General features: G+C 40.5%; 1 protein-coding gene across 8 annotated transcripts in view; it reads left to right on the forward strand.

Moving 5' to 3' along the window:
- Positions 1-17,221, forward strand: part of TMEM94 (transmembrane protein 94) — a 71,026-nt gene that overhangs the window by 44,045 nt on the left and 9,760 nt on the right. For 6 of the 8 annotated variants that reach the window (XR_015732476.1, XR_015732477.1, XR_015732475.1 and 3 more), the window contains 11 exons: positions 167-379; positions 1,980-2,295; positions 3,579-3,752; positions 5,161-5,263; positions 6,690-6,907; positions 8,195-8,376; positions 9,080-9,218; positions 12,677-12,792; positions 14,412-14,511; positions 15,151-15,259; positions 16,668-16,857. Coding sequence is in view for 5 of the 8 variants with exons in the window: in XM_034408669.3 (XP_034264560.3) it covers positions 167-379; positions 1,980-2,295; positions 3,579-3,752; positions 5,161-5,263; positions 6,690-6,907; positions 8,195-8,376; positions 9,080-9,218; positions 12,677-12,792; positions 14,412-14,511; positions 15,151-15,259; positions 16,668-16,857 (1,860 nt within the window). In the remaining 3 variants the exon portion in view is untranslated. The remainder of the gene's footprint in view (positions 1-166; positions 380-1,979; positions 2,296-3,578; positions 3,753-5,160; positions 5,264-6,689; positions 6,908-8,194; positions 8,377-9,079; positions 9,219-12,676; positions 12,793-14,411; positions 14,512-15,150; positions 15,260-16,667; positions 16,858-17,221) is intronic. The other 2 variants (XM_087887181.1, XM_034408668.3) reach the window with 1 other exon arrangement.

Below are 17,221 nucleotides of genomic sequence, written 5' to 3' on the forward strand. Positions count from 1 at the left end.
ATTTACTTAATAAATGTCTCAGTGACATAAATTTGGGGCTCAGTTGTAATTGTATGTCAAGGACTACCTATACTCAACTTATCGATAAATATCTACGATAGTCCACCTTCTTGTTTCCTCTTGCAGGGGTTTTCTGCTTACCTCTTTTACTTATGCTGTATTACAGCCTCATGAAAGGGATGCTTTGCTCTCAGGGCCTTTGTCGGATGTGGTTCGCATCAGCAACGAGCAAGACAGGGCTGAGTGGTCCACCAGCAATACTCCCAAGTCTTCTGATACTCAGATTCACAAGAAACCAGCAGGCCGCAGCAAGCACCCTTCGGGATCTAATGTGAGCTTCAGCAAAGACATTGAAGGAGGAGAGGAGGAGACAACTCAGGTAATGAAGGATGGGTCACTTCTGGCCCATTTTCTTCATTTCATGTGGGAGACAATGCCAACGTGGGTATCTATAGAGCAGTGATTTTCATACCTGACTGAGGAATTCTGGGAGTTGAAATTCACACATCTTAAAGTTTCCAACTTTGAAAAACATTGATCCAAAAGAATATGAGCACTGCCCTCCTTACTCCATGTTAGCATTACTTGCATTAGTGAGGATTTCCATCATAAAGTACCAGACAATAGATTATGAGGGCTCTGGGATCTGAGACGGGGCCCGGGGGTGGGGTGGGGGGATGTAATAGAAGATAAAGAAAAACCCTGGGAAATATTTGGGAACTCCGATTTTAGAAGAGGTTTTAAAAATCCGAAAGAATATGGTGAGCATCCTTAAAAAAGGTTTCAGGTTTACTTGGGTTGTGCATACTTCAAAAATTATTCAGACATGCTTCAGTATGCGTGAGTACCCAATTCCTCTGCAGTTGTTACAGCAACTACCTCTTTTTTTCAGCATCTCTAATAAGAGGACCCATTAAAGAAACAGGATTTTTTTCCCCTGCCGGTTTAGAAGCCTGAAGGCATAGAGAAATGCTTTGCTTGCATGGAATCTGAAGCGCTTCTGAATCACATTTGCATAACCATTTCATTTGTAATTGGGGGTCATTTTGGTTAACTTCAACCATGTGACTCCCAGTTAAGGTTTCTTAAGTAATATGTAGACTGCAGTTCCTAGATTCTCTTTAATTTTCTCTCATATAAAAAAACATAAACATTAAAATGTTAACACATGGAAGCAATACTTTCATGTTCAGCTTCATAGACCTGAGGAGGAGAGTACAGCTACTCTTACATGTCCTATTATTTTCACAGTTGCTACTCAGTCATGACCAGTAAACAGCTGAGAAATCAAATAGGAACTGGTTTGTTCAGTTTGTTAAACAAAGCTATCTGCCATTTGTCGTCTTTTCTTTAAAATCCAATTAGAGACGGTTTTCTTAAGTCTCTTGAGGCTGTTTCTCATATGTCTTTTGACTTTTAAGTCCTGCCTTTAATCTCCAGAGACTTATGACATCGGTAGAACTTTGGAGAATTGACCAAGTCTAAAAACAATGCAAACTGAAAAGAGAGTTCAACTGACTGAAATTTTAGTTTCAATTTTTTTGCCTGTAATTTTCACCATCATCCAATCCTCTGATTGTTTTCTCTAAATCTGAGTCTTGCTTTCTAATATGAAAAAGTAATAATATTATTCTGGGACCTCAATAATGAAACGGAAGAGCTTTAATGAGCATGTGTAATCTACTATTAGAAACCTTAGACTAACAGATGCATATTTATAAGGCAGGGGTGGGTAACTATGGCAACGTTACGACCTGTGGGCTTCAGTTCCCAGAATTCCTGAGCCAGCATGGTTGCCTCAGGAAATCTGATAGTTGAAGTCCCCAGATCATAAAGTTGCCACACTTTCCCACTTGTGATATGAGGGAAGAAGTGGCTGGCATCTTCTCTATCACTGTAGCCGTATTGATTTCAGGTGAGTTACTAGTTTTTAAAAATCCTGTTAGAATTGATCAAGCCTGTCTTTATTATTGGCCTAGGTGGAAGGTGACATTGACGGATTAGTCTGTGAGGCCGAAGACTTTGTCTGCGATTACCATTTGGAAATGCTTAGCCTGTCTCAAGATCAGCAGAATCCTTCCTGCATCCAGTTTGATGATTCCAACTGGCAAATGCACTTAACCTCTCTGAAGCCCCTGGGCCTGAATGTGCTGCTCAACCTGTGCAACGCAAGTGTGACAGAACCCCTCTGCCGCTTCTCTGACCACTTGTGTAACCTCGCCTTGCAAGAGACACATCATGCTGTCTTGCCGGTTCACATACCGTGGGGGCTTTGTGAACTTGCTAGACTAATAGGTATGGAGCAGGTGATAAAATATCTCCCTTGTTTTTAAGAAGTCACAAAGTGCATAGCTTCCTTGTTAGCAGAAATGTTCATGGTCATGGACATTAGTGCACGAGATGCTGGACAACTGAGACATAACATCTCTTAATTCTCTTAAGGTAGGAATTTTGAAACTTAGAGAGTTCATGTGTGGCAGAGACACGAAGACCAGCTGGCCGGCGGGAGGCGCGTACACATTCACGGCGGAGCTGAACTGGGGCAATGGCTCGTGTGCCCATAGAGAGGGCAATACATGCCACCTCTGGCACTTGTGCCATAGGTTCGCCATCACGGTCCTAAGCCATAGTATAATTGGGTTTCATAGATTCTTTTCCTGTTTTATGAGTTAGCATGATGTACAAACCCAGCCAGTTGTTATTTAAAGTACAGATAATTCTCGAGTTACGACCATAATTGAGCCCAAAATTTTGCTATTTCACTTTGCTAAGTGAAATATTTGTTAAGTGAGTTTGCCCCATTTTACAAATTTTCTTGCCATAGTTGTTAAGTGAATCATTAACTTTTCCGTTTCCTCTAATTGGTTTAAGCCTTCAACATCCACCCATACCAGAACTGTGTAATAATACACCCTGTCCATGTCTGACAATCATAAGCTACTCTCATTTGTATAGTTACCAAATTTTAAGAAGAATTTTATAATGCTGCAAATTCAGTTCATTGTAGGTCTCCGGGCAGGGGTGAAATGCTACCGGTTCGGACTGGTTCAGCTGAACCGGTAGCGATGGTGGCGGGCGGTTCGGAGAACCGGTAGCGATGGCAGTGCGAGGCTCCGCCCACCCGCCCAGTTGTCGTTACTTCCTGATTAAAATCAGGAAGTAACCTGTTTTTTACCCTCTGCGCATGCACAGAAGGGTTTGCGCATGCACATGCATGTGAGTGGACCGAGTGCACGCGCAGGGTGTGTGCACTTCTGAACCGGTAGGGAAGGTAAGTAGATTTCACCCCTGTTTCTCGGGTAAGGTCAGTCACCCACAGAATCATCCCCATCTCTGATTTTAAGGGCAATTTCACATGGTGGTGTGTCTGTTTTGACACCCGATGTTTCATTTTGGATTGCAAAATAGGCAGGATAAAAGATGGTGAAGTAGTTATTCAGTGGGAGGTGCTATCCGGAGGATGGTGCTGGCCAGAAGAGAATGGTGCGTGAATGAGAAGAGCTGTTGCATATTTTGTGTGATCTGGGTAATCTTTCTTTGGGGTGTTCTCCTTTTTTATTGATGGTTTTTATTCCTAGGGTTTACACCTGGTGCCAAAGAGCTTTTCAAGCAGGAGAACTACATGGCCCTTTACCGCCTGCCTTCTGATGAGATGGTGAAAGAAGTGATGCTTGGGAAGCTCTCCTTCATCACCAAGAGGAGGCCGCCTTTGAGTCACATGATCAGCCTTTTCGTGAGGGACACCACAACCAGTAAGATTGTGAGACTGATAGCTGCTGTGTCCAGCCTCTGGGATTTCAATTTGACAGGCAGCCCCTGTAGCTAATTCAAAGATGTAAGGTGTGCACTTGAATCTCTAGTAAAATGCCAGGGGGAAGAATCGGTGCTATTCCACTGACATCACAAAAGGTTTTCCAAAATGAAGATTAGATGAACTTTTCTTGATTGATGCTTTAAGATGAAAGTTTGTGGTCTTGGATGTAATTCCAGCCGAGAACTAAAATACTAGGATTTTTCCAAGTATCTCACTTCAATTTATTCTCTGTTAGTTCCCTTTGTCTTTTATTTTAAAGAATTGAGTATATATTCCAGAAGGTATGTAGCCTCTGTAAAAAGCTAAATAGGTTTGGAAAGCAGAATTGATTTTTATTACAATTATTTTAATGATTAAAAGCTAGTTGGACTTAACAACTGTATTAGAAACAGTGCATTTTGATTACCTTCCAGGATTACCAAGAGATAGTTCTCTAACTTCTTGGCACAGTGCAGCTGTATTAGACAGCAAATCCAGAATTTCCTGCCAGCAGAGCTGTGTTGGCTAATTACTGTAGTCTGGTTGCATCTAAAGGGCCCATGCGGGGAATGATCGGTTTCTGGAAGAAGGCAGGAAACAATAGGATTTCCAATTAAACGAATCTTATACAGAAACAGAAGAGATTCTTTTTTGACACACCAATGTGTTAAGAAATGAGGACATCTTTGCCCTGTTTTTCTTTATTAATATTTATTGCTTTTTAATTAATAAAAAAATGCTTTAACAAAAAAATGAAAGCCAACAAAATAAAAAGCATAGTGTGACAAATCGTTTAAACAGTAAACTGTAACAGTTCTGTATACTTATCTAATGCAAATATTATTCAAATACATGTATATATTTCTAATACAAAGCTTTGCCCTGTTTTGAGACCCAATGTTGGAAAGAGATAGGACAGGTGAGGGATGACAATCAGTCTCTGGGGGCAGCCATTGTTTGCCATATAGGTATCCTGTATTTGGCACTGAACAGGTTAGAGGTTTTGCCTCAAAAGGAATGTTGCTTATAGATGAGATGCACATTTTATTGTAGACCTTGCATAAGTCTCTGAGTGTGGAAAAAATGATGGGCACTTTGTCAGTTGCACTAATATAACTCTGATTTGCATAAGAAAACAAAACATAATTGTCTAGGAAAGCTGGCGTTGCCCTGCTGTGGTTCCTAAGAGGCGGTGATCTCCTGTAACAATTTGATGACAAGCAGTGGGTTATTTTTAGGGCCTGCTCTGTTTGGTCGTCACCATTTTATCCTTTTGTTCAATGGAAGAAGATGCTTGTGGGTGATGTGGAAGCTGTAAAATAAAATACATAGCAGGCTTGCTATGTAGGCCCAATTTTCTCTCCTAGGCACTGAGCAGATGCTTTCACATGGGACTGCTGACATCATCCTGGAGGCCTGCACAGATTTCTGGGATGGCTCGGATATCTACCCGCTTTCTGGTTCTGACAGGTAGACAGACTGCTCTTTAGGCCTCTCAGGGACACTGCCTTTGTAATACAGATTGCTGGAGCAATGGCTTCTTGGGATAAATGTTTTGCACCAGGGAGTTTTCCCTCACTTTGAAGAGAGCTCATTGTCAATTGGGTCCTGCTTCCAGAGCTTAATTTCCCTACTGAGGAAAATACATTTATTTAGGGTTAGGGTTTATTTATTCTCCCTCACAGAGAAATTCTGGGTGGTGTACAATTAAAATGTTAAGAAATAAAAACTGAATATAAAATATAAAATAGAGACAAGGATAGTTAAAATTCAACATTAGTGTCTTCATGACAGAGTGGTTAAAGTGCAGTATTGCAGGCAAACTCTGCCCAAAGCCTGGAGTTCGATCCTGACTGGGATCAAGGTTGACTCAGACTTCCATCCTTCCGAGGTCAGTAAAATGAGGACCCAGATTGTTGGGAGCAATATGCAAACAATGCTTCAACATTGGAAACTGCCCAGAGAGTGCTGTAAAGGGCTATGGGGCAGTATATAAACTTAAATGCTATTGCTATATTAAAACATTCATTCAAAGGTAGGAGGAGGGCTTTCAGGGCACTAACCAGCCCCACAGCTGCATCTCCTCTGTGAGCCCCAAGCAAGATGGCAGAGCCTGGTCTTTAGACATTTTTCAAAAGCGAGAAGAGTGGTGGGCCCAAAAGTGGTGGTGGTGGTGGAAATGTTCCAAAGAGGAAACAGAAATGTATACTTTCGTTTTATCAAAAATGTGTCGGCAATATTGTAGTAACTATGACTTGTTATGCATGTAAAGAATAGCCCTAATGTTAGGGAGGGGGAGAGGGCTGCCTCTGACGCTTTTGAATTTTATATGCTGCCTGGCTCTGCATTTTTTGCAGCTTGTCAGTCCACACTCATCAGTAGAGGATGAATTGTCTTGTCAAGCCTCCCTTATTGTGACCTGCCTGTCTGGGGCCAAGTTGATTTTACAGCCTTTTTCTAGTATTTCAGGCTGCAACTTTAAAAACCCAAATGTCCATATATAGAAGGCCAGCAACAAAAAAAATTGCATGATGATGATAACACCTCCTCCTCCTCCTCCTCCTCCTCCTCCTCCTCCTCTTCTTCTTCTTCTCCTCCTCCCCCTCCCCCTCCCCCTCCCCCTCCTCCTCCTCCTCCTCCTCCTCCTCCTCCCTTCCAGCAGCCTGACAGCCTCCCTGTATTTTCATTCTTCACTAGGCTGTTTTAATATCCCTGGACCCCTTCAGAACTATTGAAAGGATGAGTCTGAAATAATATTTTTCAAGGAAATTCAGTATTTCAGCCATTGCTCATATTAACACAAGGGTTTCTTATGCAACAACTAACAACAACAACAACAACAACAGTAATTTAGGGTGGAATTGTTTCTAATCGCTTTTGTCTTCTGTTTTCTCAGGAAGAAAGTGCTGGATTTCTACCAGCGTGCCTGCCTTTCAGGTTATTGTTCTGCCTTCTCCTACAAGCCCATGCACTGTGCCTTGTCTTCTCTCCTGAACGGCAAATGCATAGAACTGGTGCAGGTCCCTGGGCAAAATGCCATCTTCACCTCTTGTGATCTTCCAGGGACCATACCTATCAAGCAGAGCAGCCGCCGAAATAGCTGGAGCTCAGATGGTACGTGTTTTGCCACCGTAGTGGAGATTTGCTGCAGATACAGAAGCTGATCTAGATTCACTGTAGCTTTTAAAAGATGTTGCAGGGAGGAAAATAGTTTTTTTTTTTTTTTGGGGGGGGGGGGGGGGATAATGAAATTTAAAAATGCAGGGTCAGATGATTGTCACCTTCAGTTACAGTGTTATTTTACAAAATGCCAGTCAAGGTGCTGTTATAGTGAATGCAAAATTGATTGTGTGGCAAAATATATTGTCTCATTGAGAATTCTCTGTTTAAATAAAGTTTATTTCTTATAGAAGGCTCTGTAATTGCACAAAGATCTCATTACCCTTGGATTCATTTTTCTTCTCATGGTTCAAGGTCCTTTCCTGCTCACCATCTGATCTGGCAGTTGTGAAACAATTCTGCTTACCTAAACTCTTGGTGTTTGCTTTTTTAATAATATTTTTATTGAAATTAAAAAAAAATAAAGATAAAAGCTAATACAGACTAAGAAAAATATATATATATAAAAAGAAAAAGTGCTGAGAGGGGGAAAAAACTTGATGTTTGGACAAGCTTGCCCTGTCATCGGAAAAAGGCTTAATTTGATCCAGCATCAGCCTTGCTGCTTTAGCTTGGCAAGTTCCTCCAGGCTCTTCTTTTAGCTGAGTGTAAAGAACTAATTTAGACATCCCAGTTAGCACAAGGCAGGAGAAGTGGAACAACAGTGGTCTTTTCCAAGTCAATTTCCTTACTTTCTGCTGATGTGGATCGGGTGTGTGTGTGTGTTTCTACTTATCTTTACTACCGGTTTGCAACAGGAGTGCCCATGCGCATGCGCAGATCACCCATGATGACGTCGTGGGTGGGCGGAGCCTCCCACCGGTTTTACTACCAGTTCTGTAGAACCAGACCGAACCGGGAGCAACCCACCACTGATGTGGATGTTTGCTAAGAAGATATTGGTCATCCAAACCTTCCCCCTAGCTTTTTAAAATGTTCTGGAATTTGGGTGTTCTCTTGATAGCTTTGCACATACCTTTTCAATCACTGATTGTTTTTTTATAACTGATGAGCATTTTTTTTGTCTTCCTTTCTCTTTCCCTCTTTCACTGCATATATGTGTATGTGTTGCTCTGGGGTCTTTTGGCCATGACTGATCATACTTCCTTCTTGATCCTTTAAATGGATGTCCTGCATGTTCTCTGGTGGATGTCTGTCCCTGTCTCTGCATTCCACCTTGGCTGCCTATGTCTCCATGGCGTATCTGCTTCTGTGCATTTGCTCTTGTTCGCATGCCCAAAGAAGGGATTGGGGAAGTGATGGAGAAGGAGGACTGTATCCAGGCTTTGAGTGGCCAGATCTTCATGGGCATGGTCTCCTCCCAGTATCAGGCCCGATCAGATGTCGTCCGCCTCATTGAAGGACTAGTCAATGCTTGCATTCGTTTTGTCTATTTCTCCCTGGAAGATGAGCTGAAAAGTAAGGTAAGTTATTCCTTTGCATCATTTTTAGCATGCATTGTTCCTGTAGCAGCCATGTCGAGGACACAATGGTCCTGTTCATCCTGGGATTGATTCTGAACTAATGTTAACTTTTTCTACTTCTTTTGATATGTTTATTGTGTTTTAGCATTTATGGATTTCGTGGTAGCTAATCCCTTTTAATTTGTAATACTTTCTTCTCCCTCTTCTTTTTCCTACAAATACCCCAATTAATAATTAAGTAATGGAATGTTCAGTTTGTGATCATGATAAATTTTTCCCAAAGTATGTTGTTATTGGGCAGATGTATATTAAGGAAGCATCTCAGTAAATACTCATTAGACTTATTTTAATATATATTACTATAATAGTAAAATTGACATAGTAAATCTAGATTGGCTTGTGCGTCCAAAATGGGAATATACTCATTCTGCCCCCAAAATAGTTCTGCTAGTAGAGCCAAACAACATTTGAAAATGTGTATACATTTTTTAGAATATCATAGTTTTTAACGTACCATTGATGACTTTTAAATCAAAATAACCAGAAAGGTTTTGATCAAAATAAACACTTGAATATCTTGTACTATGTGATCTTGAAATTGAATCTGGATTGTAGGCCCAAATCACTGCTTTGATTTCATTTTCTCTCTTCCCTTCCATTTTTGGACAGCATATATATTTAATGAATAAATCATTTTTCACAGGTGTTTGCTGAGAAGATGGGTCTTGAGACTGGCTGGAATTGCCATATATCTCTAACTCCCAATGGAGATGTGCCTGGTTCTGAAATCCCTCCCTCCAGTCCCAGTCATGCAGGCTCCTTGCGTGAGGACCTTCCTCAAGGTGAGTGAAAATAGCTTGGCAGGGTTTGCAGAGCATGAGCAGAACATTGGCTACGACAAAGGTGTTTGATTTGTTGAAGCAATTACTAATGTGCTCTTGCTGAAGCAGGACCAAATGTTGTTGTATGGGACAGCCCCACTTTACCTTTCTTAATTCCTCAATACTGTACAAATATCTAAGGACTGAAAAGACAAGTCAAGTGGATTAGAGGCCCCCACTGTTTAATCACAAGTACCATCTATGTGGGCCTTGAAGAAATATAGAAGTAATAATCTTGAATTGTCTACACGGTCCTCAATCATCCAGATCATGATTGTCCCAAAGGTGCTTTTCCAAAAGGCAAGAAGAACTGAAGAAACTTCTTGGGTTAGAAGCGCAATGTTTTCAAAGAAGAAAAAAAACCAAGAAAGTCCACTTGTCTTTTGGAAAAGCATCTTTGGGACAATAACCTTGAATTCTACCTGGAAGCCTACTGTTAACCAATGCACCTCACAAAGTAGTAATGTCATGGTCATACTAGGTGAGTCATACTGAGTTTTTGGCCGTGACAACAAGGAGACCTAACCCTAACCCCAATCCTAGTTTCCTTTAATTGGCAATGGGAGTTTCACATGTATTTTATGTGGTCCAAGAACAAGTCTGAACAAAAAGCTATAACTGTCCCTTTCCTTGGAGAACCTCTAAGAATCTATTCCTGAGATCAATTCTTGACTAGGACTCCAAGGAGATCTAACCTAACCCTAACCCTAACCCTAAAACCCTAGCTTTAGTATAATTGGGAATGGGAATTTCCCAGGTGTTTTACAGTGATTGCCAAAGGTGCATTCATAATTAACCTCCCCTGGTGCTTTCTGAATTAGCTGTAGCTTCTAGAAGATCCAAAGACAGCTCTGTGTAGCGCATATTGCAGTAATCAAGGCAAAAAAAAATATGAATAGGTAGGAGTGACTATTGATAGGGCCTCCAGATCCTGGAATGGTACACAAAATGGATTTGAGTCATGACTGCCACATATCTTCAAACAGAAGTCATGAGTGTAGGAATGCCCTCAGACTTGTCTGGGGCAGCACAATTCATTCAGAACCAAGGATGGAAAATCTTTGGATCTAGAAAGCAATCTTCACCTTCACCATCCTCTGTAAGTATAGTCAATACCGTTATGGGATTGTGCCAAAATCTGAAAGCTGACTGGAAGAGATCCAGGTAATCAGAAGCTGCAGCCCAAACACTTTCTCAACAACCTTTCCCAAGAAGGAAAGTTAGAGACAGATCAAAAATTGAGCAGAACTGTTGGATCCAATGAAGGCTTCTTGAGGAGTCAGTGGGGCATCTCCTTCTTAAGCACAGACAGAATGGCCCCTCAAAGAAGGTTGCATTCACCGCTTGGACCTAGCCACAGTTATCTCTTGGGAGGCCTTGACTAATGGGGGGATATGAATCCATGAGTAAGTCACCACATTCTCACCTTTGAGAATCCAGTTTCCTTCCTTGGGACCAAAAGGCTCAAGCTGTTCCCAGACAACTACACTAGATCATGCTTATGGCAAATTAGCATCACCTGTGTTAGCTGAGGGCTGTAAAAGCACTTGAAACTGTATATAAGTCTTAAGTGCTATTGCTATCACCTGTGTAGCTGGAATTTAGCTCAGAGTGATTATGGTACTTTTATCTGACAAATTCCTCAAAGGTTCTCACAGTGGTCTTTCTTTTGACCCATCCGTCCCTTGGAGGGACCAAGTCATCTTAAACAGGGCCATTAGATGGCAATCCATGGATGCAATAAGTGCAGAAATACAGTTGTGTCTTTCTGTTCTTATTGCCACAGTATAATCTTTATTAAAGACTGGCCAACATTTTGTCAGATTCGCTCTTCATTGTATGTTGGATCTCAATTATCTGGGTTAATATTCCACTATATAGGTACCACAGCAGAAAAAAAACCCACTGCCTAGAGTAGCCAAATGTAGCTCCCTAGATGATGGAACCTGGAATATACCCATTCTGTTGGATCCAAGGGGACAAGTCTGTGAAATCGGGAAAAGGCAGTCCCTCAGATGACTTGATCCTATGCAATGTGGGGCTTTAAAAGTCAACATCAGCAGCTTGAATTGGATCTATAAATAAACTGGTAACAATGCAGTTGTCAGGGTTCCAAGTAATAGATCCATCGCAAGCAAAAACTTGGAGGCAGGTGGATTCCTCAAAGAATAGCTTTATTGGAAATATCATATTGGCACATATCTAGTGAAAACCAACTCTGAGGGGCCCCTTGGTTTTCACCTAACTAAAAGTGAAAGTTTTTCTTCAACCCCAAACAATCAGTCACATGGCCCAATCAAAGTAGTGTCCGCTGGTCTGGTGACATCAGTTCTTCCTTTCTCCGGCCAGGTGTGAGAACATCCTTGGTTCCCAAGAGAAAGCATTTTATTTTGACTACACAACCCCAGCTATCTCTAATCCTCCCTCCCTATCCCTCGCTCCAGTGTGGCAGCACTGAAGCTCCAAGATGGCTTCAGCCAGATCAGCTTGAGGGTTGACAGCAGCTCACGCAGCAGAGGTGTAATGTGCCCTGTAAGGGAAACACATAACTGCTTGCACCTTTTGCACTAGCTGAAGTTTCTGGATAATTTTCAAAGGCGTCCCCATGTAGAGCATATTGCAATAGTCCAATTGGGAAGTGACCAGAGCATGAGTAACCATGAGTAGGCCCTTTGATCCAGGAATAGGTGCAACTGGAGCCCAATACAAAGTTGTGCAAAGGTCCTCCTAGACACAACTAGAAGACTCCCAGATCCTGCATAGTGTCTGTTTTGGGCAGTGCAACACCATCCAGTACCAAAGACAATGTAATCCTAGAACCAGAGGGCCCCAAATCCCAAAGCCACAGAGTTCAGTTGAAGTCTATTGTTCCCAATCCAGACTCTCACCTTCCCGAGAGTAATCTGGCCTCTTGTCTTCTACTTTATCTTCCTCTGCCCATCATCACTGAGATATTACTGCCTGCTATTTCCCCCCTTGTTGAACCAGCACTCCTCGCAATCTTGCCATCTCTCGCTCAAGTCCATGGATCCCATCCAAAATACAGATATAAAGCAAACATTCCCTATACGGCTACTTGTCTTTTCATTACACCAACCATCCATCTGGAAGCATCAGTACTTTTAAGCTTTTCTACTTGATATACTCCTTTAGCAACCATTAGATGTAGTTAAAACTTGGCTGAATATGAGATCATGCTTTTGACACTGACTAAGATGAGTTATTTAAGACACCTTTTATTTTAGGAATGTTGAGTGGGATTTGTCAGCTGATGTAACACAGAAAATCAGAATTTGCACTTCTGGGCTGTCACAGTGCCTTGTGGGGAAATATTGGGGAGGGAATGCCCGACATTAAGATTCATGAAGAGCTGCTATAGCAGTCTTCTATTTTCACATTGTTGTCTTCTCTGTCCTCAGTCTCCCGAGAAGATGCGGAGGGGATTCTGTTGATGGAGGAGGAAGGCCACTCGGATCTCATTAGCTTCCAGCCAACAGACAGTGACATCCCCAGTTTCCTGGAGGACTGTAACAGGGTACAGTTGACATTTCCTTCCTGGCCAGAATAGATTCTCAGCAATTGCAACTCAGCAGTTGCAGCTTTGGATGCTTGCATAATCTCATGCTTAATAAGTAGGGAGGAAGGTGGGAAGGTATCGAGAAGAAAGCTCTGCTTAATTTAGCTTGACTTAAAGTGATATGTATATTTATTTGCATGTTACCTAATCTAACAGTTTGCTTCCTCAAATTCTCATGGATGTATTAGCATATATAATGGGAGATTAGAGTTCATTATGACACCATTTATAGACTATGCTAATAGCAGAAACCCAGGTGTACCAATGCAGTTCAAAGGATATAATCATCTGATGCAAGGAAGTGATGCCTACTGGCTGCAGAATGTAGCTGTGCAACTTTTTTGGCACTAAGAACTCTGAATGTAGAGTCAAGACAAAGTAGGCAGGGCAAAGACAAAAAGCTATATTGGACTGACTTAATTAAATTTTAATCCAGTGCAATTAATACAGCGGCTCCTTCTGTATTTAACAATATAGTTAATGATATCTCATATTCCTTTTTGTCACATTAGAAATTACAGTGCAACATCACTGTACTTCAACTTTTGGAGGATTTCCAGAGACTGCAGCAAAGGAGGTGTTTTTTTTCCCTCCTGAAAATTATGTCTTGAAAAAGGAGAATAAAAGTTATTTCAGTGGCTTAGAGAAAAATAATTAGCTATCTCAGTCTTGAAAATTAATTTCAGTTATTCACATATACACATGAATATATCTGCAGTAAATTCTCATTATTTCCAGTAATTGTTTTCTGTGAAGTCCTCATGAATGGGGGTAGAGTAAGCATCTCAGAAGGGGCCCTCCCTCGGTCTATGGAAAGTAAAAGCAGGGAAGGAGATAAATCCTTTCAGACTTGCAAGAGCCTTTTACTATAATCTTACTGTTATAGTAAGTATTCAGTAGTATTAGTATTTGGTTTCCTGTTTGGATTACGTCAAAGGGTTGACAAGGCCAGAATCTAGGAAAAATGGATATAGAACTTCGTAATTTATGTAAAGAAAATATTTTATTAGCAAAGACTCAAAAACCTCATTCATTAAATACTTTATTAGCAAGGAACCTCATTAATGTACCAAATATTTATTAAGACCCAATTTGGTCTAGTGGTTAAAGCACCAGGCTAGAAACTGGGAAACTGTGAGTTCTAGTCCCGCCTTAGCCATGAAAGCCGGATGGGTGACCTTGGGCCAGTCACACACTCTCCGCCCAACTCATCTCACAGGGTTATTGTTGTGGGGAAAATAGGAGGAGGAAGGAATATTAGATGTGCTCACCACCTTGAGTTATTTATTAAAAATAATAAAAGTGGAAGAGGAAGGAAGGAAGGAAGGAAAGGAAAGAAGGAAGGAAATATAAGTTGAATCACTTGAGTCTTTTTGCAAGAGATACCAACTTGATCTGGTTTTCAGTTCCTATGTTACTGGATGTTAGAACTGCATTATATTGCACTAAGTTTGGGACATCTCGATTGATAAGAGCAGACAGTGGCTTTCTTACATGGATCCGCAGAGCATCTGACTATAGGACTATGGGTCCTAATAAGTTATCTTTCTTTTGCTTGTTTGCTTCGTTTATTTTAGGCCAAACTACCCCGGGGAATCCACCAGGTGAGACCCCACCTGCAGAACATTGACAACGTGCCTTTGCTCGTTCCTCTGTTTACAGATTCCACCCCAGAAAGTAAGTGAGGGTCAGGCTGGCTGGATTCTTTGTTGCTCAGATTGAAAGGCCCTACAAAAAGCTAGAGGGTGAAACAAGAACTCTCTTTATTGGGACTTATGGATAGTCGTTTAAGAAAGACTTATGGAAGACTGGTTTCATATATGGTAACCGCAGGAAGATTATTATATGCACAAAGAGGGAGAAATACCGAAATACCCACAATGAAGGAATGGAAGAGATAGTAGAGATGGCATTGTTAGCAAAACTGAATTTTCTATCAGGACAATACGTACTTCTTTAAAAGACAGAAGGAAACCTTTTATAGACTTTTTGCTGAAATTTTTAAAAAGTGAAATGGTGATTTCTAGATTTGACAATTGAAAAAAAAATTGAGTAAGTGGCAGGAGGGATTATTGTAAGGTGCAGGAGGAGAGATAATGAGTTTGCTTGCAACCGTTGTAAAGAAGGGTGGAAGTCCCATCTGTAACTTTTAAAAAAAATTTCTTTAACTCTATTCTTTTCTGCATTTGTTCTTTTCTCTTTTTTCTTTTCTTTATAATATTTCAGTATTTCTTTGTAAAAATAAAAATTAGTCAAAACAAAGAAAGTTAGAGGGTGTCCTTGGGGTAAGTTCATTTTTTCCTTTTCTCTTGCCAGCCATGTGCGAGATGATCAAGATCATGCAGGAGTATGGGGAAGTCACTTGCTGCCTGGGTAGCTCTGCCAACTTGCGCAACAATTGCCTTTTCCTTCAGAGTGATATCAGGTAAGGCAAAGAAAGCAGCAGCCTTCAGGATTTAATCTTCTGATTTTGAGAAATATATGACCTCATTCCTGATTTGTTGCCTTTGGGATGACTTCTCTGCTGTTTTCCATTGCTCAGTCTGTGCAAAACAATCCTGAGCCTTAAAAATTACCTTTTTTCTTTGCTTTGTCTCAGAGTGCATTTCATGCCTTTGAAACTACAAGTTGCATGTTCTCCCTTGCAACCAATAATAGAAGACAATCGTGTGTGTGGTCTGATTCAGGAGTGGGCAACTATAACCCCCAAATCTAACTTTTCCCAGAGCAGCGTAAGATCACAAACTTTAGTTTAGTTTTAGCACTAAATTGATTTTTCCTTTCCTAGCCACTTAACCCATTTTTTGTGGTCTTGTAGGCTGGGCATTACATTTCTCTTAAAGTCAACAGCAAATGTACTTCCATTCAGTTATCAGGTAAAGAGATTCTGAACTGAAAATCCAAACCATCTTTTATACCGATGTATAGAAGATACATTAATGAGCCATGGATATGACATATTAAGTCAACTACAATTTGGTCTTCCAGGATCTTCCCTCGAGCTTTAATCTATTCCTCATCAGCCAAATTAGTCTCTTGTAGTGTTATAACATCTAGTCTATTATCTTCTAAAATCTAAGCCAGTCTTCTTAGGTACTTGCATTTATTTCTACTTAAGCCTTCTATGTTTAATTGCCAAATATGGATCTGGGGTCCAATATCTTTGTCAGTGAATTCTTAAAAGAACTATTGTAGTCTAATTGCTGCCTCTAGTTTTTAACTGTGAGAGATGTAATATCCAGTTTGGTTGACGGGTAAATAGATTTTTAGCCACTCTGTTAAGACAGAATGTTGCCGGGGGTATACCGTCATGGAGTAGTCTACAGTTCATACCCCTTAGATTCTTTAGGTATCGAATTATAACATCTGTCCCATTGCAATTCTGTGGCTCCATAGTATGATGATCTTATTACGGTTTTATCTTAATTTAATACATTGTCTCCTATATTATATTGTCCATGCATCCTATACATATGTATATTTGCTGATGCTTTAAATTGGTATATCAGTGATTGCATGACCTCTGTAGATGCCATATGCTAAATAAATAAATGTATAGTGGAGAGTTGAGGTGTAAGGCAGTGGCAGCTGGGACACATTTTTTCAATGAACTTACACTGGAAATCATACCCTCAGATTCTGGAAGTGGTGTGTAGACATCCTGATTAGTTGTCAACGATAATGGTCATCTTGATTAAGCACTAACATATAATCTACAATTTTCATTGTTTGTTTACAACCAGCATTGTATTATTTTAGATCACTTTTTATTTCATTATTTCTGGCTTTTCCCCTGTTGCATTAATCTTCCTTATGTCATATTACATATATAGCATAGCACTGGATCCTCTCTATCCCTCTCGATGCTCCTGGGAGACCTTTGGTTATGCTACCAGCGCAAACCTGACCCATATTTCTGATGAGCTCACGCCTCTTCAGCTCTCTGGCCAGCTGAATAGCTTATCCTGCTCCTTGTCTATTTGTCCTGAAGAAACAATTGGGATCATCAGACTTATAGAGCAAGTAAGCCCACTTTTCTTTCAAGAGGGTAGAAGGTACCATTGTGACATCCATCAAACTCGCATCTTAATTATGATCATAACTTATTAATATATCTCTTCTAGCTTCTAGGTTAAATTAGACATAAGTATTCTACTTCAAATCAATCTAGGTAAATTTCTGGTATGCTTCCTTTTACTACTAATGTAAAGTGATGTCTGAATATTATTCGGTAGGTTAAGAAATTTAATGGTTCATTTCTTTAAATTATTTTGAATTCTGAGAAAGCATTTGAAAGGTTTGCATTTTTTGTGAAAACTCATTTGATTTGTTTAATTTTGATTAATTAAAAGTAGATTAATTTATTGTATTAATCGCCTTCCTCCAT

This window comes from Pantherophis guttatus, chromosome 2 (genome assembly GCF_059756535.1).
Source record: "Pantherophis guttatus breed Tessera chromosome 2, ASM5975653v1, whole genome shotgun sequence".
NCBI lineage: Eukaryota > Metazoa > Chordata > Lepidosauria > Squamata > Colubridae > Pantherophis > Pantherophis guttatus.